Source organism: Ilyonectria robusta (genome assembly GCF_021365365.1).
Source record: "Ilyonectria robusta strain PMI_751 chromosome Unknown BGZ61scaffold_3, whole genome shotgun sequence".
NCBI lineage: Eukaryota > Fungi > Ascomycota > Sordariomycetes > Hypocreales > Nectriaceae > Ilyonectria > Ilyonectria robusta.
In genome coordinates this window covers 3051236-3072808 of record NW_025764437.1, presented here as the reverse complement: position 1 = coordinate 3072808, position 21573 = coordinate 3051236, and the positions used below count along the sequence as shown (strand labels likewise).

The 21573-nt window shown below is 53.0% G+C and overlaps 6 protein-coding genes across 6 annotated transcripts; 4 read left to right on the top strand and 2 right to left on the bottom strand.

Moving 5' to 3' along the window:
* Positions 1-16: 16 nt before the first annotated feature.
* On the top strand, positions 17-2429 carry BGZ61DRAFT_444068 (uncharacterized protein). The gene is made up of 3 exons (XM_046244943.1): positions 17-524; positions 580-1250; positions 1309-2429. The coding sequence occupies exons 1-3, from the start codon at positions 108-110 to the stop codon at positions 2309-2311; spliced, it is 2091 nt and encodes a 696-aa protein (XP_046110111.1). The 5' UTR covers positions 17-107; the 3' UTR covers positions 2312-2429.
* A 93-nt stretch (positions 2430-2522) lies between these two features.
* Positions 2523-3462, bottom strand: BGZ61DRAFT_444064 (uncharacterized protein). Its single transcript, XM_046244942.1, has 3 exons — positions 3083-3462; positions 2963-3026; positions 2523-2895 (listed from the first exon to the last, which is right to left on the bottom strand). The coding sequence occupies exons 1-3, from the start codon at positions 3228-3230 to the stop codon at positions 2844-2846; spliced, it is 264 nt and encodes an 87-aa protein (XP_046110110.1). The 5' UTR covers positions 3231-3462; the 3' UTR covers positions 2523-2843.
* Positions 3463-3580: 118 nt separating this feature from the next.
* BGZ61DRAFT_342639 (Mus7/MMS22 family-domain-containing protein) lies at positions 3581-12131 on the top strand (the record flags this gene model as incomplete). Its single annotated transcript, XM_046239524.1, has 4 exons — positions 3581-10190; positions 10522-10691; positions 10754-11149; positions 11214-12131. The coding sequence occupies 4 exons, from the start codon at positions 3581-3583 to the stop codon at positions 12129-12131; spliced, it is 8094 nt and encodes a 2697-aa protein (XP_046110109.1).
* A 434-nt stretch (positions 12132-12565) lies between these two features.
* BGZ61DRAFT_490947 (triose-phosphate transporter family-domain-containing protein) lies at positions 12566-14215 on the bottom strand (the record flags this gene model as incomplete). Its single annotated transcript, XM_046250383.1, has 2 exons — positions 12566-13834; positions 13913-14215. The coding sequence occupies 2 exons, from the start codon at positions 14213-14215 to the stop codon at positions 12566-12568; spliced, it is 1572 nt and encodes a 523-aa protein (XP_046110108.1).
* Positions 14216-14999: 784 nt separating this feature from the next.
* On the top strand, positions 15000-17506 carry BGZ61DRAFT_413121 (uncharacterized protein). Its single transcript, XM_046243305.1, has 2 exons — positions 15000-15332; positions 15393-17506. Exons 1-2 carry the CDS (start codon positions 15258-15260, stop codon positions 17121-17123), a joined length of 1806 nt encoding a protein of 601 aa, XP_046110107.1. The 5' UTR covers positions 15000-15257; the 3' UTR covers positions 17124-17506.
* A 2488-nt stretch (positions 17507-19994) lies between these two features.
* BGZ61DRAFT_444060 (uncharacterized protein) lies at positions 19995-20766 on the top strand. The gene has a single exon (XM_046244941.1). The coding sequence runs from the start codon at positions 19999-20001 to the stop codon at positions 20512-20514; it is 516 nt and encodes a 171-aa protein (XP_046110106.1). The 5' UTR covers positions 19995-19998; the 3' UTR covers positions 20515-20766.
* Positions 20767-21573: the final 807 nt, after the last annotated feature.

The following is a 21573-nucleotide window of genomic DNA, read 5'->3' as shown; positions in this document are numbered from 1 at the left end:
CCTCACGGACTGCATCGGTTCCTTAACATGGTCTCCCTTCTACGCCTCGGACTCTCCCCAACACGGACTGCCAATCCCCTTCGTACCGCTCCTATCTAGCTGGCGATATGGGTCGACAGCCGCGCCAACGCCCAATATCCTGCCACTTTTGCAGGCTGCGAAAGTTGCGGTGCAGCCGCGTCTTTCCCTGCACCAACTGCGCATCCCGCGGACTGCCTTGCCCCGAGCCGCTGGATCCACAGTCTCTAGCCCAACCCGCGGCTGCCAAGAAGGCATCTAATACTAGTGTTGCTTCCACTGCCGATGCCGATGTTTTGAGCCGCTTGGAGAGGTTGGAGGCCCTTCTCGTGATTCGGAACAAGCAGTCTGAGGTCGTGCCGCCGTCCATACATGGCCCCGTCCAGACTGACACACTCCCCTCCGGGCCCCAACTACCCCTACCACAACCCCTTCCCTCAGACGTTCAGAATTTGACAGCGGATGCCCTGTTTCTTGAACTATCATGCCTTGGCCCAAAGCTGAGTGTGAGACCCTCACCTACTATGAATACTTGGCCATGTCGCTCACTAGCTCTACCAGGAGTTTGTACTCACGGAAAGCCTTGTCTTCCGTATTTGTCCCATCCGCATGATCACACAGTCGTCTTCATCATATGTTCCCTCATCTTCACTGTCTTTTGAGCCGACAAAATGCATCTGGCTACCCCAGCGAGAAGAGGCCAGAGCCCTGGTGGAGAAGTACCTCAACCACATCACTTACATCCACCACGTCGTCCACAGCCCTTCTACGCGCAAACTGGTAGACGAAGTCTATGACAGCTTACAGAAGGGCACGCAGACGCCCCTGGGTCCTGTTATTTTACTCATCTCTATCTGTGCCGACGTCACGTACTCGTGGACACCCCAGGACGAAGAGAGCGAGCTGTTCTCGAACGCCGAAGAGGCAAATTCACAATCTATTTTCTGGCTCAAGGCTGCTCTGGACCTTTTGGACCATGCGCAACGCAATGCCCATACTTCAATAGAGTGTATCCAAGGCCTTCTACTCTTGAGTTTTGTGATATGCAACCTTGAAGGCATCTCAATCCGGGCCAGATCCATCCTGTCAAAGACGATCGCCATGGCTCATGAGCTGGGGTTGCATCGTATTGATCACCCCAGCAATGCTGGGATGGGCCAGTCGCCCCGCTGGAGTGGATTGAAAGCCGAGATGGGTCGAAGGGTATGGTGGTATCTCGCCTCTACAGACTGGTGAGCTACATTCTTAAGATGCATGGCGCTCTGTAACAAAAGTCTCACAAGCGTATAGGTTATTGGCTCGATTCCCCGGTCCACACGAGGGGACGTATTCCATAAATCCCCAACAGATGGCCGTGAGAAAACCTCTGAACATTGAAGACGAGAATCTCGTCGACGGAGTAGAACCCGTGGGTCTGCCGATGGAGGTTCCCTCGTGCATGTCCTACTTTCTTCAACGTATCCGCCTGGCAGAACTATCTCGGGCCTTCACAGACCGAATAGGCCTCACGGCTTCTACCCCTGATATGGTGCGGTACAATCTCGTCATGGAAATAGATGAGGCAATCCAAAAATACATCCAGGAGATCCCGCCGTTTTTCACAATGGAACCTCAAGAGCTAGGCAACCTCCCGCCTACGGACCGCCGACGATCTCCTGCAATCATTGTCCAACGGCATGTGATCCATTTGTTTGTCCATGGCCAGCGTTGCAAGCTACATATTCCCTTTTTCGCGCGTGGTACCGTCGAGCCTGTATATGCTCGCTCGCGGGAGATCTGTCTCAAAACTGCACAAATCATCCTTGAGGCGGAACATCAACTAGAGAGAGAGAATATCACATTTGTCTCCACTAGACTCAGATTAACAGTGGTCCTTCACAGTGTATTCTTGGCTAGCATAGCTCTGTTGGTGGATCTCTGCCTGGGACCCGACACAGGAGACAAGACGAAGAGCCGCGAACTGATGGCACAAGTGTGGAGGATCCTGGATGACGCACAAGGACTCTCTATCCCTGCAACGAGACTCCAGGATCTGTTGAGGCAAGCGATGAAGAAGCATAAAGTGCCCCTTCCAGTGATGAGGACGAGGAATTCATGTTCGAGGAGGGAAGACGGCCAAAGTGATCCCCTCCCTCTCACACCCAGCTCGGTAACGAAGGGGCTTTCAGCAACCACAAGTCCGAACGAACAGATTTATCCTGATCCATACCTAGAAGATTTTGGTTCAAGGATGGACTTAGATGATATTGACTGGGACAGCATTCTCCTGGGCCTGGATGTCCCGTTTGTGTGAAAACATCAGACATGGTGTATAGGGTAACCCCCAGCCAGATGCTGGTCGTAGGATGTATAAGTAATGACACTATATAGAAGGCTCTCATAAATAAACATACCACTCTTCTTTTGATGAATTAGAAGCGAGATGCTGAGGCTAGCTTTTTCTTTGATGTATAATGTTTGGCCGTGGTTGAAAAATTTTCCAATCCGTCGATCTACTGAGCGAGCGTACATACGTTGCTTCTGGCTTTGATGAACAAATGCGTCTAAAACTAACGACCCCTGAAATGAGATGACATAAGATATAAGTTAGATAGTCATAATTTTTAACCCATCAGGTTATCTCCCATAACTTGAAGATGGCTGATATGTCTGTTCCTCTCTATGTAATACATGTACTGGCATTATTGTACCTTGAACCAATGACTCTAATACTCTCAAAGACTCAACGGAGTGAATTGTGATAATAAAACATGAAAACTCCTTGATTGATACGCAATAAATGTACGAATTCCCCACGTATTCCTCCAAAGGGTGATGATTCTGGCTTACTTCGATGCTGGTGCAGGATTTTTCGGTGGCTCTGGTTTTGTCTCGGCGCTGCACAGGAGAATGCACACTCAGCGACTGGTTTCAACCATATGTTGGGACTAATCGGGATAGTTACCTTTGGGAAGGGGTATCTTTTCTGAGTGCATCAGGTGCGAAGACAGGCTGGAATGTGTAGTATCCTGTCAAGCTGAGTGAGCCTCAAACGGAGCGAGAAACATGGGCTGAGTAAACTGACCTCCGATAACGCCACAGAAGACGGTCAAAGCAAGAGGCAATGCCCTCTCGAAGGCGGACATGGCGGCTGAATCTGTATTGTAGGGAAGAAGAGAGATAGTTGGTGAAGAAGTCGGCAATGGACTGGACGTGATTCGCCTATGGCTCATTGGAACCTGGAGTTCGGAATTGACATCGCAGTGGATCGGAGATCGTGGCTAGTGAAAATAGTGGATTGTTCCGGCGGCTCCAGGCGTGTCGAGTCCCGAACGTCGAGCCCCACAGGCTGCACTTTACCGTCTGCAGTGGCGCGTCCTTCCCTACTGGAACGCGTCTCCCAATTCCTGGACCGCGTTCCCCGCCATACCTGATCCGAGCACCAATTAACGAGGTCCTCATTCCACCAATTCACGATCGAAGCTCCCTCAGATCGCAGAAAACACCCCTTCACCGACAACTTCTCTCTACCGATTTGGACCCCGAAGCTCATGGCTCGATGAGATAATGACCCTTGTGGACCATGGCTAACTGGAAGGAGCTGGGGGAAGTCCCGGATTCGGAGGATGAAGATGGCTTCGATAGCCAGGAGATGGTGCCCCTACCTGGCCTCGATTCGTTGACGATCACAAAGACGAACCAGGCCGGCCTCGAGAAGGAAAGGGAACAGGTCAAAGAGAATGAGAGCGCAGAAGATATATGGGACGTTCCCGACTCTCAGGAACACGACCTACCCATTCTCCCGATCAAAACCGCCCGACAACCTACGACGACATCACAACCAGTGGAACCACTTCTAATCAACTCTTCACCACTGTCCTCGCCATTATCCTCACCACTGTCCTCACCATTGTCGTCCGCACGCAGCGATCGCAACCTTCCCCCCGTCGATTCCCTCCCCCCCTCACAAGTTCCTACTGCGAACATCGACTCTCAACTGCCGAACGAAGACCAACCGCAACTCGTGGGCCAGGACGAGATATCTAGAAGCTATGATGAGCTATCGTCGCCACCTCCCGAATTTCCCAGGATCGTTTCAACCATTAGGCCCTCGATTTCTTTGCCGGATGAACTCGATCCGTTTCTTATACAGAGTCAGGAGCTAGGCCGGGATGCAGACCTCCAGGCAGACAGGCGAGCAGCTGTCCGCTATGAGCGGTCCCTTCGCCCTCGCAAACCCATCCAAGAACACCCATACCTCCTCGAGAATGCCCAATACAGCAGCTTGCTCAGACAGAATGGAGTCAAACCCTTGAGAATGGCCCTGGAGGCAGAGAGGCGGAGACGGCAACAGGCTTCACAAGATAAGGACTTTGAAGACGACAGCCAGGAGTCGAGAATGCCAGAGGTATCTGACGAAAGCCAATTAAATGGCCTGGCAGACTTCCTGGATGGCATTGATAGCCTTGCTGTTCCCTCGCCCTCACCCCCCAAGACATCACCCCTGAATGATCGTGCTGGGCCAAGCAGCCAAGCGAGTTCAACGGGGGATACTGACGGTACGAGTCTGGTCGGGGAAGATCTTCCTGCCCTGCAAGATCTACTTAACCAACCACGCTCAATCCCCAAGAAAGCTACCAAGCGAAAGAGTTCCCCTTCTCGTTCGTCGACGAGGAAACGAATGAGACATGTTATTATCGACAGTGACCCCCTTGAGCCGGCATCGATTTTGAGGTTGGTGACTGGAACCACCGACTCTCCGGCTGCCCAACGAAACTCGAGACGAAGCCCCGAACGACCCGAGCCTGAGATTGACACGCCCCAACCCCAGCGACTGCGATCTCCCACACCGACGCCAAGTGCTCGACTTGCTCACCAATCGATAACGCCTTCCACACTACGACCTTTGGTTGTCGATAGCGACTCTGAAGACGAACTTGCTCAGCAAGACCCAGGCCCAATGTCAACTGATGGCGGTTCTGCATCCGAGACCGAGTCCGAGAGTGGTTCAGAAGTGGTCCATACCGTCAAACATCGCATCAGAGGCGTGCTTCCAGCATCGTGGCTTCGGTTAGACCAGCAGGCTGGCCGAGCAAAACAACAAAAAGACTCTCACAAACGACAGGCAGATCGTTCACCAGAACGAGAACAGAGACGCGGCGTCGCACAGAGACGACAAGCTACGTCAAGAGCTTCTACAACACCCCAGCTCTTTTTTGAGGACTCTGATGACGAGATACCCACCCCAAGACAGAGGACTACAGATGAAGTCTTTCATAACCAGACGAGGCTTGTGCTCCTGGAAGACCCTGGTTCGATGTCAGTCCCCGAAGCGACATGGTCAGACGATGGGGCTTCAGTGGTCGAAGATGATCGGATCGACCACATGCTGCCAGGAAGGAAACGCCAATTGAAGCTATCAGAATCCTTCCACGGTACCCCAAACCGGCCAAAGACAACCAAAAACCAACGAAAACATACATCTTCGAAGCCGCCCCGCCAACCCAAGATCACTGGCATGCTCAATGAGTCTCAATCCGAACCGTCATCGGCAAGAGAACTCGTGAAGAAGAAATATCGACAACCGACAGTGGGGCGAAAGACAAAGAGCGGAAAGGGGCGCCGATCACCAAATCCTAACAAACCTGCTGCTGCCCCGCATCTCAGTATTCTAGATGTAATAGAACCGAACGCTCCTCGTTTCCTCAAGATTGCCGCTCGAGCTGCCAATCGACGCCAGGGCATGGGAAGATGTAGTCCTGGCAAGAAATTGATCAAACTCGGCACTCGAGAAGACCACGTGGATGCTGTGTCAGTTCTGAATAATTGGAGGGCAGGGTCCATCCCACAGCGCCAGTCAGTATCTGCTGCAAAAAGGCAGAGGAAGACAAAGCCAAGACCACCGAAGAACCCCCTGAGCGAAACATCCCCGAACATCTCGACAGTTCAAAAACGCCAGCCACCACCATCTTCAGGAGCACCTCGCCGGCTCGTTCGACACATTACGAATGGGGGAACCATCAGCTACCAATCCGAAAAAACAACTGAAGCCTCTTCTGTGAAGCGGCAACGTCCCCGGGCAAGCGGACATCTTAGCCGGTCTGGCTCAGGTGTTGCGCGACCAGCTCAGCTGGAAATGGATGAAACAGACCAAACTAGCAACTTCCACTTTAACGCAACCAAAAGGCGCCTTGACCGTCTCTACCGGAAGCAACGAGAGGATTGGTCGAACTCGAGCATCCTGGCTCTCAATGATGGGACTACAGATGTTGAATATCCTGCCAGCCCTCCGCCGGAGGAAAACCCTGTGCCTCTGCGCATTGTAATGCCACAGGAATCCGATCAGCGGAAGTCGCGTTATCGGAAAAAGACCAGACCTCAACAAGTTGACATTGAAGCACCCCAATATAGCCGAGCAAGCGACCCCATCCTCGTCGAAGCGACCCCAGCACCAGAACCTATTCAAGCAGAGACAGAGGGACAAAGACTCCGCGGGCTCGGACCATACGGAACTCAGTACACCCATCACTTCGAGACATTCCCACTTGACTCCGGTGTCTACTTCCATGAGTCAACGTTGATTGGAAGTGGTGCCCTCGAAACGCTGGCCACCAATTTTGACTACCAGAAGTTTGCGGATCTCCGCCCTCGCTCAGCATTCAATCTCGGTGACCAAATCCTGAGATGGGGTCCATGGGATGCTCAGGTGTCCTCTGAACTGGGTGTCGTTCTCGATTTCGTTGCGGAGCAGCTTGAAAGCACGTCGACAAATGACACCTCAGCCTCCCCACCAGCCCTAAACGCCGCCGCCTTCGTCACGAAGTTCGCAATGGACTCGCTGAGTTTTACTGAACCGACGAGCGTCAAGTCATTTGTATGCAGAGCACTTGAGGTGCTCCAGGGTTTCAATGGACGCATCAAGACACTCTTGGGCCAGAGCAGCTTCAGCATACAATCTCAGTGCAGCCTAATCGCCAGCGTATACGACTACTTCCTGATTACCGCCTTTCTGATTTTAAAACTCTGCCAAAACGACACCTCCTTGATGAGCGAGCAATTTCAAATGGAGGAGCTGGTCAAAGACTTGGCAAAGATAGCAGTTTCGTCTCTCCTGAAGGTCGGACTGAATCAAGTGAAGGATACATATGGGCTGCTTCACGACGTACGGTTCCGAGAGAGGGGGCTTCGAGATGATGTGCCGGGCCTTCACTCATGGGTAACCGTGATGAAGGTTCTTGCGCACGCTCGGATTCTGCGATCGTCCTTCTGGGATGTTACCTATTCTGTCATGGCTACTCCCGAGGTTGTGACAAGCCTCGATGTCAAGGAGCATGAACGTCTTTGGAAGGATATGTTCACTCTCCTTCCACTCACCGAATTCAACGACAATGGAATCCTCGTTGCGGGTAGTAAGCACGATGCCGCAGTTGATGGCTGGGCACTACCCCAAAAGTTGCTGAAGACAGTTTTCCAGCTTTACAAGGAAAACGAACACCAACCCCCTAGCTTCAACAACTACTGTCGCGCGTTGGTTGGCCGATGTCACTACCTCGTTCAGCAGTGGGGATGGCGTAAATGTGTGGCAGTCGTTGGTGTCATCTTTGACTTCTTCGGCTCCCAAAACCTTGCACATCTTCGTAACGAGGAGGTGTTCAGATCTCCTAGTTTTCTAGAGGATCTCGGTGGAAACCCGTCACTGGCCGTGGAGAAGGTTGACAAGTGCTTCCATGTCTTCTTGAAGCTCGTGGCTTTGAGCATCAAAAAGTTAAGTGAAGTCGGGTCGCTGAACGACATTCGCAATTTGGTTACTCGTACCATGCCAAATCACAACCGCCAACTTCTCAAGGAACAGATAATCCACGAGCGAGATTTGGCGGCGTTGAGAAATCACCATGATCTTCTCTGCACCCTATTCTGGGCGTCTCCGCCCGAGTTGCGACCTGGAGCTCATCTATTGGAGAGGCTTGTTGTCCCGGCGAGCTCACACAAGGAGGCGTGTTTGATCAATCTACGGGCTTGGAGCCAATTGGCGAAATTCATCATTGCATCAGGAGAAGCAACGACCTCTTTTAAGCCATTCGCTCGGTGGAGGAACACCTTCTTTCAGTCGATGATGCAGCAGTTTGATTCGGTTGCCTCGGATATGCACCAGCAGTTTCTAATGCTGTCTAAAGATGCCAGTAACACCATTAATCCGGAGATGGTTGATGCTATGGTGGCTTTAAACAGAGCTGCTATAATGGATGTTCTTCAACTCTCCGTGACGGTTTCTTTGGATGTCATGAGACATGCACCAGACCTGGAAGCAGCCACATTCGCCCTGAACACGCTGCAGCTTCAGCAAGTGTTCAAGCACTTCGTCGCGTGCCCTCCCCAGCTCCATTGGTCTATCCTTCAAGTGTCCCTAGCTACTCTGGAGAGCTTCCTGTCTCGAGTTGATGAGTTCAAGGATAGCGAGGAAAGCCAGGAAAGGGAGAGCCAACTTCTGAACTCGGAGCAAGCGGATGATGCACTCCTAGTGCTTGATCATGACCTCTCCGGCAACTTCTTCTCAATGGCAAGGTGCATCGTCTCTGTACGCGGAGATAGAGAGCTTGGTGCGCTGGCATCCATTGAAAAGTTGCGGTGCACTGAACTGGTGATTACCCTCTCGGCGAGGCTCGGCGTCAGATTCATGAACGCCGGTATCCTGCGCCTTTGTGACATGTTCAAAAGTGGAAAATACGGACTCTTCGAGGACGTCCCGGCCAAGATCAGCCTCGACCAGCGTAAGTATTTGGTCTTGTTCATCGCGACTCTTTTCAAGCATGGTTATGACGATTTCGTGGATGCCGGGTTCACCCTCTCCGAAGTGTGGATGCTGTCGATTGTCAAACCTCGAAAGTACCTGGCATACGAAAATCAGCTGGCACAAGAATTGCAAAAGCATGAGAAAGAATTCGTCCCTGGAGCAGCGATTGGACTCGCAATCAATCCGGACTACAATGCAAACAGAGACATGTTCGAATTCGCCATATCTTGGATGCGAAGATGTCTTGGGGACGCAGGGCCAGCCCTCAGAAAGATAATCATTTCGGAGCATTCAAAGACGCTGAAGGCTGTAATGCAGCAGATCAAAAGGGACTTGCGAACTGTGGTTCAGAATGCTCCGGAACACCCTAGCTATGTGGCTTTCATCCGGGACATCATCACTCTCATCAGGGCCCATGGTTCGGAAATCTGTGCCGTCGACGACTTCTTCTACCAAATCAACAAAGAATATTCGCCTTCAATGCAGGACCCGCAGCTTCAGGTAGCTGGCATGCTCTCCTACGGACTGAGACTGAGTGAGGGTGACACCAAGGTTGTCCATCAGATGTTCTTTTTCCTCTTCAACAACTTCAAAATGTCGCTTATCAATGACAAACTACGCGACGAAGTTAAGTTGCTCCATCAGGGCATGAAGAACACAGGAATCTCGGCCTTCGTTCTCGGTAAGATGCTTCCAGCCATCATCCGCGCATCTTTTCTCGAAAGCTCGGCATTCCCACTGGTTGACGTCTACGTGGAAGTGTTGCGAGTGCTTTTGAACCGCCACGTTGTCCCGCACGAACTGACAGAAGTCGATCTGCCGCATCTTCTTGTTACGGTCAAGGCTTCTGTTAGCGGGTTGGACCAACTTCGCCAGAACGACGGCCCCCTGAAGGAGGAACAAATTTACTTGCTTCGGCAGGTGTTGTCGATGACCAATATTTTGTGGCCATCCTTTCATATATTCTCTATGTCGCAAAACCCACCTGTGGCCTGGAAGGAGACATCGCAAGCTCTCAAATACGCAAGCAGCGGCATCGAGACAGCTGAGATTTACATCGACGATCTCCTCGATCTTGAGGATTACTCTCTGAATGGAGACCTTCTCCTGTCAGGTCTGCGACGACCTACGATCGATTCGACACGGGTTGATACATACGTCAAAAACTTCACAGACAATATTGTAAATGATGTACGCAAAAATTGGATCGTCACCGGGAACAAGATCACCATCCAGGCACCCGGGAAAGGCAGAGGGATTTCCTCGACTCAATCTGGCCAAGGAGCAGATAAACCAGTCTGGGATGTAAGAAAACTGGTGGAGGATTTACATGAACAAACAAGAGAATGGAATGATTGGTATAAGAAGGTGTTTGGGGGACCATCGCGGCCCGCGAGGCATTGTATGAGCGCTCTGTTTTGATGAGCATAGGAATGGCGTTGCGGTGCATGCATGCTTGATTGAGGGTAAGGGAAAAAGGTGCATTCTAAGGATGAGAAGAACCATTGAACGGCGTTTGAACCGGATATATATATGCACACACAACACTGCAAAGAAATGAAATGGCAATTCTGTCCAACAACATTAATTGCTGTCATGGTCAATGCTGCTCGTATAATTAAGTGACGGATGAGGGTGGTATCTGCGTGGAGTTGCGACTCGCCGACATTTTCCCGAGTGACGTACTTTCGTCAACTCCAGACGCGCCAAACGCGTCTCCCAGCGACTCGGAGGCGACCTCAAAAACGACCAATTCGACGACAAACGAGGAGAGGGCGGACGGAGAAGGAACCCAGCCATGGCCTCGCTCTTCAATCTCCCGGATGAAGCCATCCTCGCGCCCTTGCTCCAGACATTCCCCTGCCGCGAGCGCCAAATCCGATCTCTAGCAACGCTCCTCCACGTAAGACCGCCCCAATGCTCCTATGCGTAGGTAGCTCTAGCTAACCGCCAACCAACAACCAGCCCGAAGCCGCACCATGTCGCAACCTCGTCGTTCACGGAACCTCGGCGACCGGAAAGTCGGCCATCGTCGAACAGCTCCTCGAGCGGCTGGTGGCGCACATGTCGACGCAGCCGCAGGCCGGCGGGTTCCAGGCGGCCGTCGTCAACTCGGTGCAGTGCATCACGGGGCGGCACCTATTTGAGCGCATCATCGGCGCCGTGGCCGACGCGCTGCAGTGGGAGGACGTGCCGCGGCGCTGCGAGTCGCTGGCGCAGCTGACGGTCGAGCTGGTCAAGATGCTCAAGTATCCTGCGAGGGATCCCCGCTGGCGCTTCGTGCTGGTTCTGGATGCAGTGGATCGCCAGAGGGATGCGCCGTCGACGCTGCTCCCAGCTCTGGCGCGGCTATCGGAGATTGTGAGTACATTTTGGATACTCCCGACTCTTCTGATGTGCCAGAAGCTAACAATACACCGTCTAGATCCCCTGCCTCACCTGCGTTTTCGTCGTCACCTCCCCCCCAGCCGGCTTCCTACGAACACCTGCATCCGCCGCTCTCCAATTCCCGCCCTACGCCAAAGCCGACTTCGTTCGCATCCTCTCACTCACGCCGCCCGACGCCATCACGGGAGCCACACAGCAAGAAACCGCCGACCTCTGGACCCGGTTCTGCGCAGCGGTCCACGACTCCCTTACAAAATCCGCCTCGCGCACATTGCCCTCCTTCCGACACAGCTGCCATGCCCTCTGGCCTCGGTTCACAGCGCCGGTATTGGCAGGGACACATACCCCGAAGGAGTTCTCCAAGCTGCTGATCGCAGCGAGAGTACACTTCCAGGACGAGTCGGTGTTGAACCCCAGCATCGTGTCAGTCCGCTTAGGCGCCACGTCCGCCGACAACAGCATCGCCAAGCCAGTCCCTACAACCGACCTCACAAACCTCCTCCCTACGACCGCCCGCCTCATCCTCCTCGCCGCCTACCTGGCCTCCCACAACGCTACCCGCCACGACCTCACGCTCTTCTCTACCTACCACCACGGCCGCAAGCGCCGGCGCGGAGGATACACATCTTCGCGCGGCGCCCCCCGTAGCAAGCACCGCAAGATTGCGCGCAAGCTACTCGGCGCGCACGCCTTCGTCCTCGAGCGCATGATGGCCATCTTCGCAGCCGTGCGCTCCGAGTGGGCCGACGGTAGTGCCGTGGGCGCCGCCGGCCTCGATTGCGACGTGGGCATGGCCGTTGCGACACTGGCCAGCCTCCGCCTGCTCACGCGGGTGGGAGGCGCCGGCGACGTCATGGACCGCGGTGGCAAGTGGAGGATCAACGTCGGCTGGGAGGTGATTCGCGGGATTGGGCGCAGTATAGGGGTTGAGGTGGAAGAGTGGTTGATTGACTGATCAATCAACCCGTCTGATGACGCAGTTGGCTAATAGACCCTGGTTGACGAAAATTACCGAGGCATTGGTATCACGCAACTTGAAGATAAAGACTCGCCATACCAATCATGTATTCCATGGTGTGAATCACACTCGTGTGTCTCATCTATCTCAAGCCAAGTTTAAAACCGTCCGTATCCATGTAATGATACAAGTTATCGAACATTCCCCACCGGCACTCGGGGGGGAATCATTTTCTTTTTCTAACAAAATCAACGCCTTGTCGTCAATGATATGCCATAACAAATCCCTAGTCTACATGTTTGGATAATTCTCCCTTCCAAACCAGGGTGTAAGATCCCAGCTCCAGTTGTAAAATAAATAAAAAGATCGGCACGTGAAAGGTGGAAGAGAAACATGCAAGCCGTTGTGCCTTAGATCGAGGAGCGTGCAGTTCAGGAGACGCCGGCGACGCGGTCACCGGTTCGCCAAGTGTCCTCCTGCTTCGTGCCGGGGGGGAGCCAGCCCGTGTTGCTACCAGATGGAGTGTGGCGCCCGTTCTGGGTCGGCCTCTTGTCTATGGAGGTGCCGCGAGCGCGATACCCGTCGCCGTAGGGGTGGGCGCTGATGGTACTCCGCGGAGAAGAAACGAGAGTCGTCGGCATGGTGCCGTTGTTGGTCATGGGGAGTAGAGAAATCTCCTTGCCCTGCGCCATCATCTGGGCTTTGCGGTCTGCCTTGTTGCTCTCACTAGTCCGGTCGTAGAGGTAGAGCCCGAGGAAGGTGAGGGCGATTCCCACAGCCTGCATGGGAGTCGTTGGGCTCCTGAACCAGAGAATGGCCAGGATAATGACGAAGACGCGCTTGATCAAACTGGCGACGGAGTATGTGACGGGAGAGACCATGGAGAGCAGGACGAAGGCGAGGATGTTTTGGCCAAAATGGGAGACTCCGTTGAACGCGAATTCGAGGGACAATCGACCGTGATCCATTGCGTTGGGAGTGTTGGCTAGGTCGACTGAGCCCTCTTGGTAAATGTTCTTGATGAGCCCCAGGCCTTCGGTCCAGAACCAGATAGGCATGGTGAGGATAAAAGCCATGCCAGACGAATAGCAGAGGAGGTTGAGCTTGTCCAGCTTCTTAGACGGGACACCTGGAGCCTCAGCCTCGGCCTTTGCAGCTTCGTTGAACAGCTTCTTTGAGAAGATATTTTGGGAGACAAAGATGATGGCGGCCAGAAGCGCTTGAATGACGCCAATTAGCTCACCACCATAGGTCGTCTTCCCGGAGCAGGCCAGCATGACACCCAGGGTCAGGGGAATGAGTGACAAGTAAGTGGCCGTGGGGTACCTGATGTCGTAGACGAATCTATAAGCGAAGACGGTGAAGAGCGGCGAGAGTCCCTTAATGGTGTGGACGAGGGAGACGGGGATCTTGGATGTGGCGGCGGAGCTCAGCAGATGGCCGCCAATCTGGAATACGGCGAGCGGCAGGGTGGTCATGATAACCTCTCGTGTTGGCTTTCGGATCGGATACTTGAGGGCCGTAATCTTGGTTCGCAAGACAGGGAAGACGACGGCGAGTTTGGCGATCGAGATGCACAGCGACGAGACGAAGGCGAACTGAATGAGGGTGAGGGTTGCAGGCTTGGGGAAGGCGTTCAAGATGGACTTTGAAGAGGTATTCGTGAGGGCCGAGGAAGTGTACCACAACAGACACAGGATCTATGTAGTGGAACGTTAGCACAGCACTTGGACTCGAGGCTGGTGGAAGCCAGGTAACAGATGGAGGGGGGAGCATACGATAAGCTTAGGGGAGACGGGCGCCCTGAGGGCCTCGGCGATCTCCTGGGCGTTCTGGCCAACGCTGCCATTGCGGGCTCTAATGTTGCGAAAGGCATCACCAAGACTCTTCTGTCTGGAGTGACCCCGGCCACCGGCTGACCATCCCAAGCCGTTCGAGTGGTCTGGCTTGCCGACGGGGAACCAGCGATCGGTGGTTCGGGGTGGGTTGCCGTTGGCGAAGCTGGGTGGCGGCCTATGCGGGCTCGGGGATCGCGAGAGGACGCCCATGGGCGGGTCTATGAGGTCGGGGAACTTCTCCATCGCGGGCTTGAGGATCGGGGCTGTTGGTGGTTTATCGGGTGGTTTGTAGAGGGGAGTCTCGCGACATCAGCGGCCCTTTGCTGGGGGGCGGCGCGCGACGGCGGCAACGTGGCCGGAAAGTAATGCGCCGAGGATGCAAACGAGCGACAAAGGATGGAAGGGGGGCGAGATGAGTTACGGGCGATAGATGCGCGAGCTCATGCTTATCGACGCCTGGAGGTGGACAGAGCCGAGACACGCCAGATGTTGGGAGGTCGAAAGTGGATGAAGGAGAGAGATGACGACGCTGCCGCGCTGGTTGGCGACCGACGACAAGGGGATGACTTCCGGCGGCTACGAAGTGTAGTGGTTTGTGAGAGGTACGTAGAAGGATGGCAGTGCAAAGTCTGCAGCCCCTCTAAAAAGGAAGCCCGCAACCGGAAATTTGGAATTGAAATCGAAAGACCTGAAGGATGCTTGCGGTTCAACTACATAGTGCACTAACTGGTGTGTCATGTCCATATCCATTGTCCACAGTCTGTCGTCGCATTCTTTGGGGCTATTATTAACTCAGGAGCGCCAAGCTCACAAGTCCTCGCCACCGGTTGCATGGTGCCTGCGCCATTGGAAGTGGCACCATTTCCCGTTTGGGCCTTTTGCCGCACTTGTCCCGGCTGCCGCGCCCAAGCTTGCCCGGTTGCAGCCCGATAAGCCGATAACGAATAAGCGCGTTCAAGCGCTCGTAGTTCCTTTTTTTTTTTCTCGCTTGCCGCTCCGGGACTCGTGAGGCTGCGTGCTGCCGATGCGCGAAAGACTCCACCTCACTAAACCAGCCTGCGCCTGCTCGTCCAACTTTCTCTCGCCCCGTCCATCACGCACCCCTCCAGGCCATCTAGAGCTACCCTCGTCGCGCTGTGGGCATGGGAAGAGACCCGAAGCAGTATATTGTTGCGCTCACGGGTTTCTACGCCGTATTCCAGCTCCTGACTCAGGTTTCCAATCCCGCCGCGTCACCCAAGCACTTCCTGGTCGCGACGAACCCGTCGCCAACCCCGAATTCGCCATGGCGGCCCCAAAGATGACCAAGAACCAGATGCGAAGGGCTAAGAAGAAGGAACAGAAGAAGATCCAGACAGAGGTGCGCGCGAATCCTTTTCGTTGCTCGCCTTACCGCACCACACATGCTGACGCGCCACAGACTGCCGCCGCGAAGCCCGAAGAGACCACCGTCGACGACAAATCCGAAGAGAGCGCAGCCGTCGCAGAACCCGCGTCGGATCTCGAAGTGAAGAAGAAGGATGATTCAGACAATGCCGCGCCCGCCGATGGACCCGCCCTTGACGACGAGTTGGATGAGGACCCGGCTTTCGCCCTGTACAAGGACATCTTCTCCAAGTTTGGCGCATCGGTTCAGGAGGATGAAGTCGCCAAAGAAGCCAACGCCGGAAACAAAGGAACTGTATTCTTCGGCGATGACGACGAGATCCCCGACGAAGATGACGAGAACGGCCCCCCGAAGCTATCCAAAAAGAAGAGAAAGCTGCTCAACAAGCTCTCGATTGCCGAGCTCAAGGCTCTCGTCAAGATTCCCGAGGTGGTGGAATGGCAAGACATCTCCGCCTCGGACCCGCGGTTACTCGTCCAAATAAAGTCCCAGCGAAATGTGGTGCCCGTACCAACACATTGGGCATTGAAGAGAGAGTACCTCTCTTCCAAGAGAGGTATTGAAAAGGCTCCATTCCGTCTCCCCAAATTCATTGCCGAGACTGGTATTACCGAGATGCGAGATGCCGTTCTCGAAAAGCAGGCCGAACAGTCCCTAAAGCAGAAACAGCGCGAACGAGTCGCACCCAAGATGGGAAAGCTCGATATCGACTACCAGAGGCTCTACGACGCCTTCTTCCGATTCCAGACGAAGCCCGAGCTGACGCGATTTGGCGAGGTTTACTACGAGGGCAAGGAGAGTGAGGTTGACTACCAACACTTCCGACCTGGTGACCTCACCGAAGGAACCAAGGAGGCTCTCGGAGTGCCTCCTGGAGCACCGCCGCCCTGGCTGATCAACCAACAACGATTCGGCCCCCCTCCCTCCTATCCCACAATGAAAATCCCAGGTCTGAATGCGCCCCCACCGCAAGGAGGCTCATGGGGCTTCCACCCCGGTGGCTGGGGCAAGCCTCCAGTTGACGAATTTAATCGTCCCCTTTATGGTGGTGATGTCTTTGGCCTCACCGCGCAGAACGGCGCCCAGAACCAGGCTGTCGCTCAGGCTGCAGCACTAACCGGCGAGACTGTTGAGCGTGGCCTCTGGGGTGAGCTTCAACCGCGAGAGGAGGAGGAGTCAGAGGAGGAATCAGAAGAGGAGTCCGAAGAGGAAGAGGACGAAGATGCCCCTGACGGACTGGAGACGCCCAGCGGTCTTGAGACTCCCGGTGGCTACGCAAGCACAGTGCAGCCCGACTATGGCACAGGAGTCGAGACAGCAATCGGAGGAGAGATGGACCTGCGCAAGGAACGTCGCGGCGGCTACGACACGGAAGAGTCGAGTGCTCCTCGCTCCGCCTACACCATCCTTCCCGAGCGACAAGTCCGCGCAGAGGGCTTCTTTGGCAGCGACCGTGTATATGACCTCAAGCAAGCCCAGCGTTCGGGTATGCCAGTGCTTGGTTCCGAAGACGACTCCCGCAAGCGCAAGAAGCCCGGAGACATTGACGTTGCGCTCGACGTGGACTCGCTGCACCAAAACGATGGCATCAGCAAGGACGACCTACGACGCAAGTTCGAGGAGGGCAAGAAGGAGGATGGCATCGGAGCCAAATGGGCTTACGACGACGATCTTAGCGAGATGATTGCACAGGAGAGCCGTAAGCGACAGAAGACGGAGGCCGAGCTGAACGAGAAGAAGAAGCAAGGCAAGTATAGATTTTAATAAAGCTGTCCTTGCAGATCAGGATGAGCTGGATAAGGTTTGGCGGGTGGTGAAGTATGCATGACAAGGAGGAGGGACTGGGTATTGTAAGATGTTGCTGGGCCGGAGCGTGCCTTGGCTGGCGTTTTTGAGAAGTCATTTATGGACAAGAATAGGGCAAATACCATGCTTGTTGAGGTTGTATGGATGGTTTTTGGCCGTGAGTCGTTGGCGAATATCAAACCTCTTTCATGTGGCATTATCACATCTTGATCCATTCCACTTCCCAAGTATATACCTAAGAGCTTTCTATTCATGAGCTCAACTACCATCTTTGTCTGTCCTATTGAAGCCGCTCTTCATTGGCCAACCAAGTTGTAACCCGAGGACCCTGCCGAGTAACGGGAATCTGGTATGAAGTTCGTACCCGAAGGCTGTCACAGTTTCCTATGAACCTTAGCATCTACCGCTTCAGCCGTACAAAGTCTCAATCGAGGGATCTCCAGCCAGTATTCTTGATTTAGGTCGTCGGCAAGATTAGGCCGAGTGTCGCCATCGCCAGTCATATCAAGACCTCCATTCCCATCCTCCCCAAACCCCCACCACACTCATATAAGCGGCCTTCTGAAGTTTTGATTTCTCCAAATCGTAGCCATGCCCAAAATAGCAGCTCAGACATCGCTGAACAATATCAAGGTACTCTTGCTCAAGGTTAACTTCTCAGCCAGCTTTCACACGGTCATCGTGTTTTCGAAGCCCCCCCATTTCTCAATGCCGACGGGGACAACTCCTACGCTCCAGAGGGCCGTGTTATTGATACCAGTACCCAGAAGTTCCTCCTTGGCTGCTTGTGAAAACCCCGTGCTGTTCAGGGCACCACTCCCTACATGGCGTCATTCATTCCCTCCAATTCAGCCTCGACATGTAATGTCCGCAAAGCTGATGAAATTTCGCTGTGCTTCACGAGAAATCACATGTCCCGCAGGCGCCAGCATTCCTTTAGCTAGCGCGTGAAGTGATAAGTGAGAGCTACAATTACGATAGATCGCGCAACTTTTAGACGATTCTCAAAAGAGACAAACTCTCTAGCCGACCTTTTGGGGATGGTATTTAGCGGATATACGTCCTTGGTCTTCCAAGTATGGTCGTCTACAGAGGCAATAGGGTAGAAGCTGTAACGGAAGCACTGTTTGGAATCCACATGTCCTAAACAGGGTAGACTTGATGTCTTGATAGTTGTCGTTAGCTTGCTCAGGTCGAGGCAGACATTAGGAGAGGCCCTTCGCTTAGATCTTTATAAGCCTTGTTGAGTTTCCCCATGGAGAAAGGCAGCTTTATCTTCTTCATTAAATGGGTGACGGTATGGGCTAGTCGCTCCTCTTTGGTTTAGTTTCACCATTAGCTCACAATTTGAACTTCAGGCACTACAAAGTTGAGACACACTTCCTTCTCTCTTTAGTAAGCGCATTAAATCATTAGAGTTGACGGTCTACCTCAGCCAAGGACTCATTCATATCGTTTACCGATTTGACGACATCGTCGTGGTGCTTGCGGAATATATTGCGGAATTTCATAGTCAACTGTTGGGTCTAACAGACCACTTGGCCGAACTAATCGACCCGCGCGCAGTAGCATGCACAGCCAACATTCGGGTTGCTTTAGGAACCGTCTAACAGGTACGAGCAATTCTGTATACAAATGCTTAGGTATTTATTGGGAGGCACGGTGCCACAGAGCCTGAGTAGCCAGATCTTAAGGTGTCGTTTGAGGCCACGAATCCCTTCTTCTGTTTTGAATGCTTTTCAGAACCTGCAAGCTCGATCCAGTCTAGAGAGACATGAGACGACGGATCCAATACACGTGGCGGAAGGAGCGTCTAATGTGGTAGACTGGTACGGGGGTGAACCTGAAGCTGACGATCGAAGTGTGCTCGACCATCTTCGTGCCGCGTGCATATTGACTTTCAAACGATCCCTTACCTCGTATATGGCTAGGGATAGTTCTACTTTGTATGTTCTAAAGAGTCTAGGTCGCAGTCGATATACAATTATTCTCTTGTTACATGCATCTGGTATTTTGATGACGGCTCAATGACCTGATGGTTGGTTCGCGAAATCTCCGGCGATACATTATCGGGTGCTATCGCCAAAGCCCTCGGTCGTCGTATGAATAATACTAGTTTGTCGCATATTGGCACTTGCTTATGTCCCTGGCAGAGTCTTCTACCAAGATTGGTATCAACGCTTCATCTGGACGAACTTATCAACCCAGCTACCCTAGACTCTTGGACCCGAGAATTCTCTACACGCCCAAAACTACGAGAACGGTAGCGACGAGTCTACGATCTTCACTTGAAGCGATTTGGACGGCATAACCGATCGACCAGGAGTTGATACCAGGTACCTGATTGAGCTTGGCTCTCTCATTTGCGCGGCGCCACTTGATTCGAAATCATCACATCCGAATGATGACACTGTCGCGTGCTCACACTCGTCATCTGTCAATCCTACCCTTTAAAATGCTGCCGGGGAGCACAAGAGTTAAACAAAAAGGCCAACTAGTAGAAGCTGACAGGAGTCATGCCACAACGGCCAATATCTGCAGTCAAAAATACGGGCTGAGTTGGGGGGGCTGTTGCATGCGTTCTTTGAGGAAAAGAAACAGTGCGGAACGAACAGAATCACCCGCCCAACTTGCATCTTATCTGGAAGAACTATGCTTGTTTGTGCCAGGGGGATCTACAGGCACTATTGACCTAGATGGCTCGTCATGTATTTCTGATATGACTGGCCCTAGCCTTGTGGAAAATGTGTCATCGAAGGAGGTACGTAAAGCTATCAACCTGAATCTGCGGGGTTGAAGGTCCGAGTCATATCTACACCATACCCCCCACTCTATGCCAACACTGAGACGGAAAACATTACTCATATCCACGGCTAATAGATCCGAAGTAAAAAGAGCTCCTTGTGCAGTGCAGTATCTGCTGCTAGCTATTAACGGTCTATCGGCACGGTCGCCATTCTTTGTACGAGTGCCTAGACTGGGGGAAACCGCCGAGCCTCTCCAATATCAGGGCCTTTTTACTGGCATAGAAAAGAAAGAAGGAAAACTACAGAAGGACTGCATGGATTCCACTCAGTCCGTTTTCGCACTGGTACAGAGCTCGTCGAGGCTCGTTGGCGAGTTCGTTGGATACGGCCACTGCATGACGACATTCGACACAAACGATGAACAAGGCTGGATCGAGCATATCGTGCATGACCACTTGGTCTATAAATTATCCACACACTGCATCTGTTGGTTCTGCGACCATGGAGAGTACAGCACAGAAACAAACTCGACCGTGGCCGTTGGGCGTGCTATGCCACACAGATGCATCATATTGCGAAGTATTTCTGGACTCAAAACTTGACCGTACGGAATATTCGCCCAGACTACTACGTCCTCGACCATCTGGATAGCTGCGGGATTATCAGGGAGGATCTGTTCTATCACGCGGCAGATTTCTAGGCGCCACCGCCAATTCCAAATCTTCATTCGGCGGGCTGACGGCCCTCTCCAAGCGAGATGCGGGAGGCTGAGACGCTCCATGACAGACATGACCATAAGCTAAGGAGGGGTATAGTACCGGTATATAAAGCGTCCTCATTCATATTAATACAAATGGTAGACTGTATATTCTTGGAGAGGAGAACGTACGTACTTCACTTCAATGCCCTCGTCATTCGACCCTGCACCGGCGTACTTCCCAAGCTCACCCAAAAAGTTCACGACAGCACTAACTCTCCTCTCTGCCAATGTTTGTGCTACAGATGGGACCACATCTTCTTCTAACGACACTTCATAAAAATGGCTGTGAAAGCGGAACGGGGACGCCGGCCTAGTGAAGAAAGTGAATGTGGGTTAGACGAGTGAGCACCAGATGGTTTATGGGTCATGATTTATCAGCTAAATACAAATAAAACCGAAAGAAGCGTGCCTGAAAAGGCTAAAATTGGCCCCATTATAGGTACTGGGTTAACACAAGTGACTGTCACGTCGACGTGGGCCGAAATCAATAGAGGCATTGATGCAGCGGGATTTTGGTATTCGTGGGATGCTGCCTAGGCTTAGAGAGGAGACAATGGCCATGTCTAATTGAGACCTGTAGTAACAATATCCGGAAAACATTCGAGAATCCCGGGAGGGAGCTGGACAGCAATTGTAATGCCTGGGAGGATTGAGGCCGTTGCAACAGGCGCTGGAAATAGCGAGGGTGAGGGTTTGCTTTCATTTTTATCTGTAATGATGAGCCCTCAGAGTCAATAACGCCATGGCGACTTTTAATCGAACGGGATCATGAATTCGAAACGACGATAAGTTGATCTGTTTATAGACTGGCCGACTTTCGCCGGTGTCAACTCCTTTGGGGCTCTCCGGCATGGCTGTCAGGCAGCGGGGCATTCGGATCACCGAAGTTGTGTCAAATCTA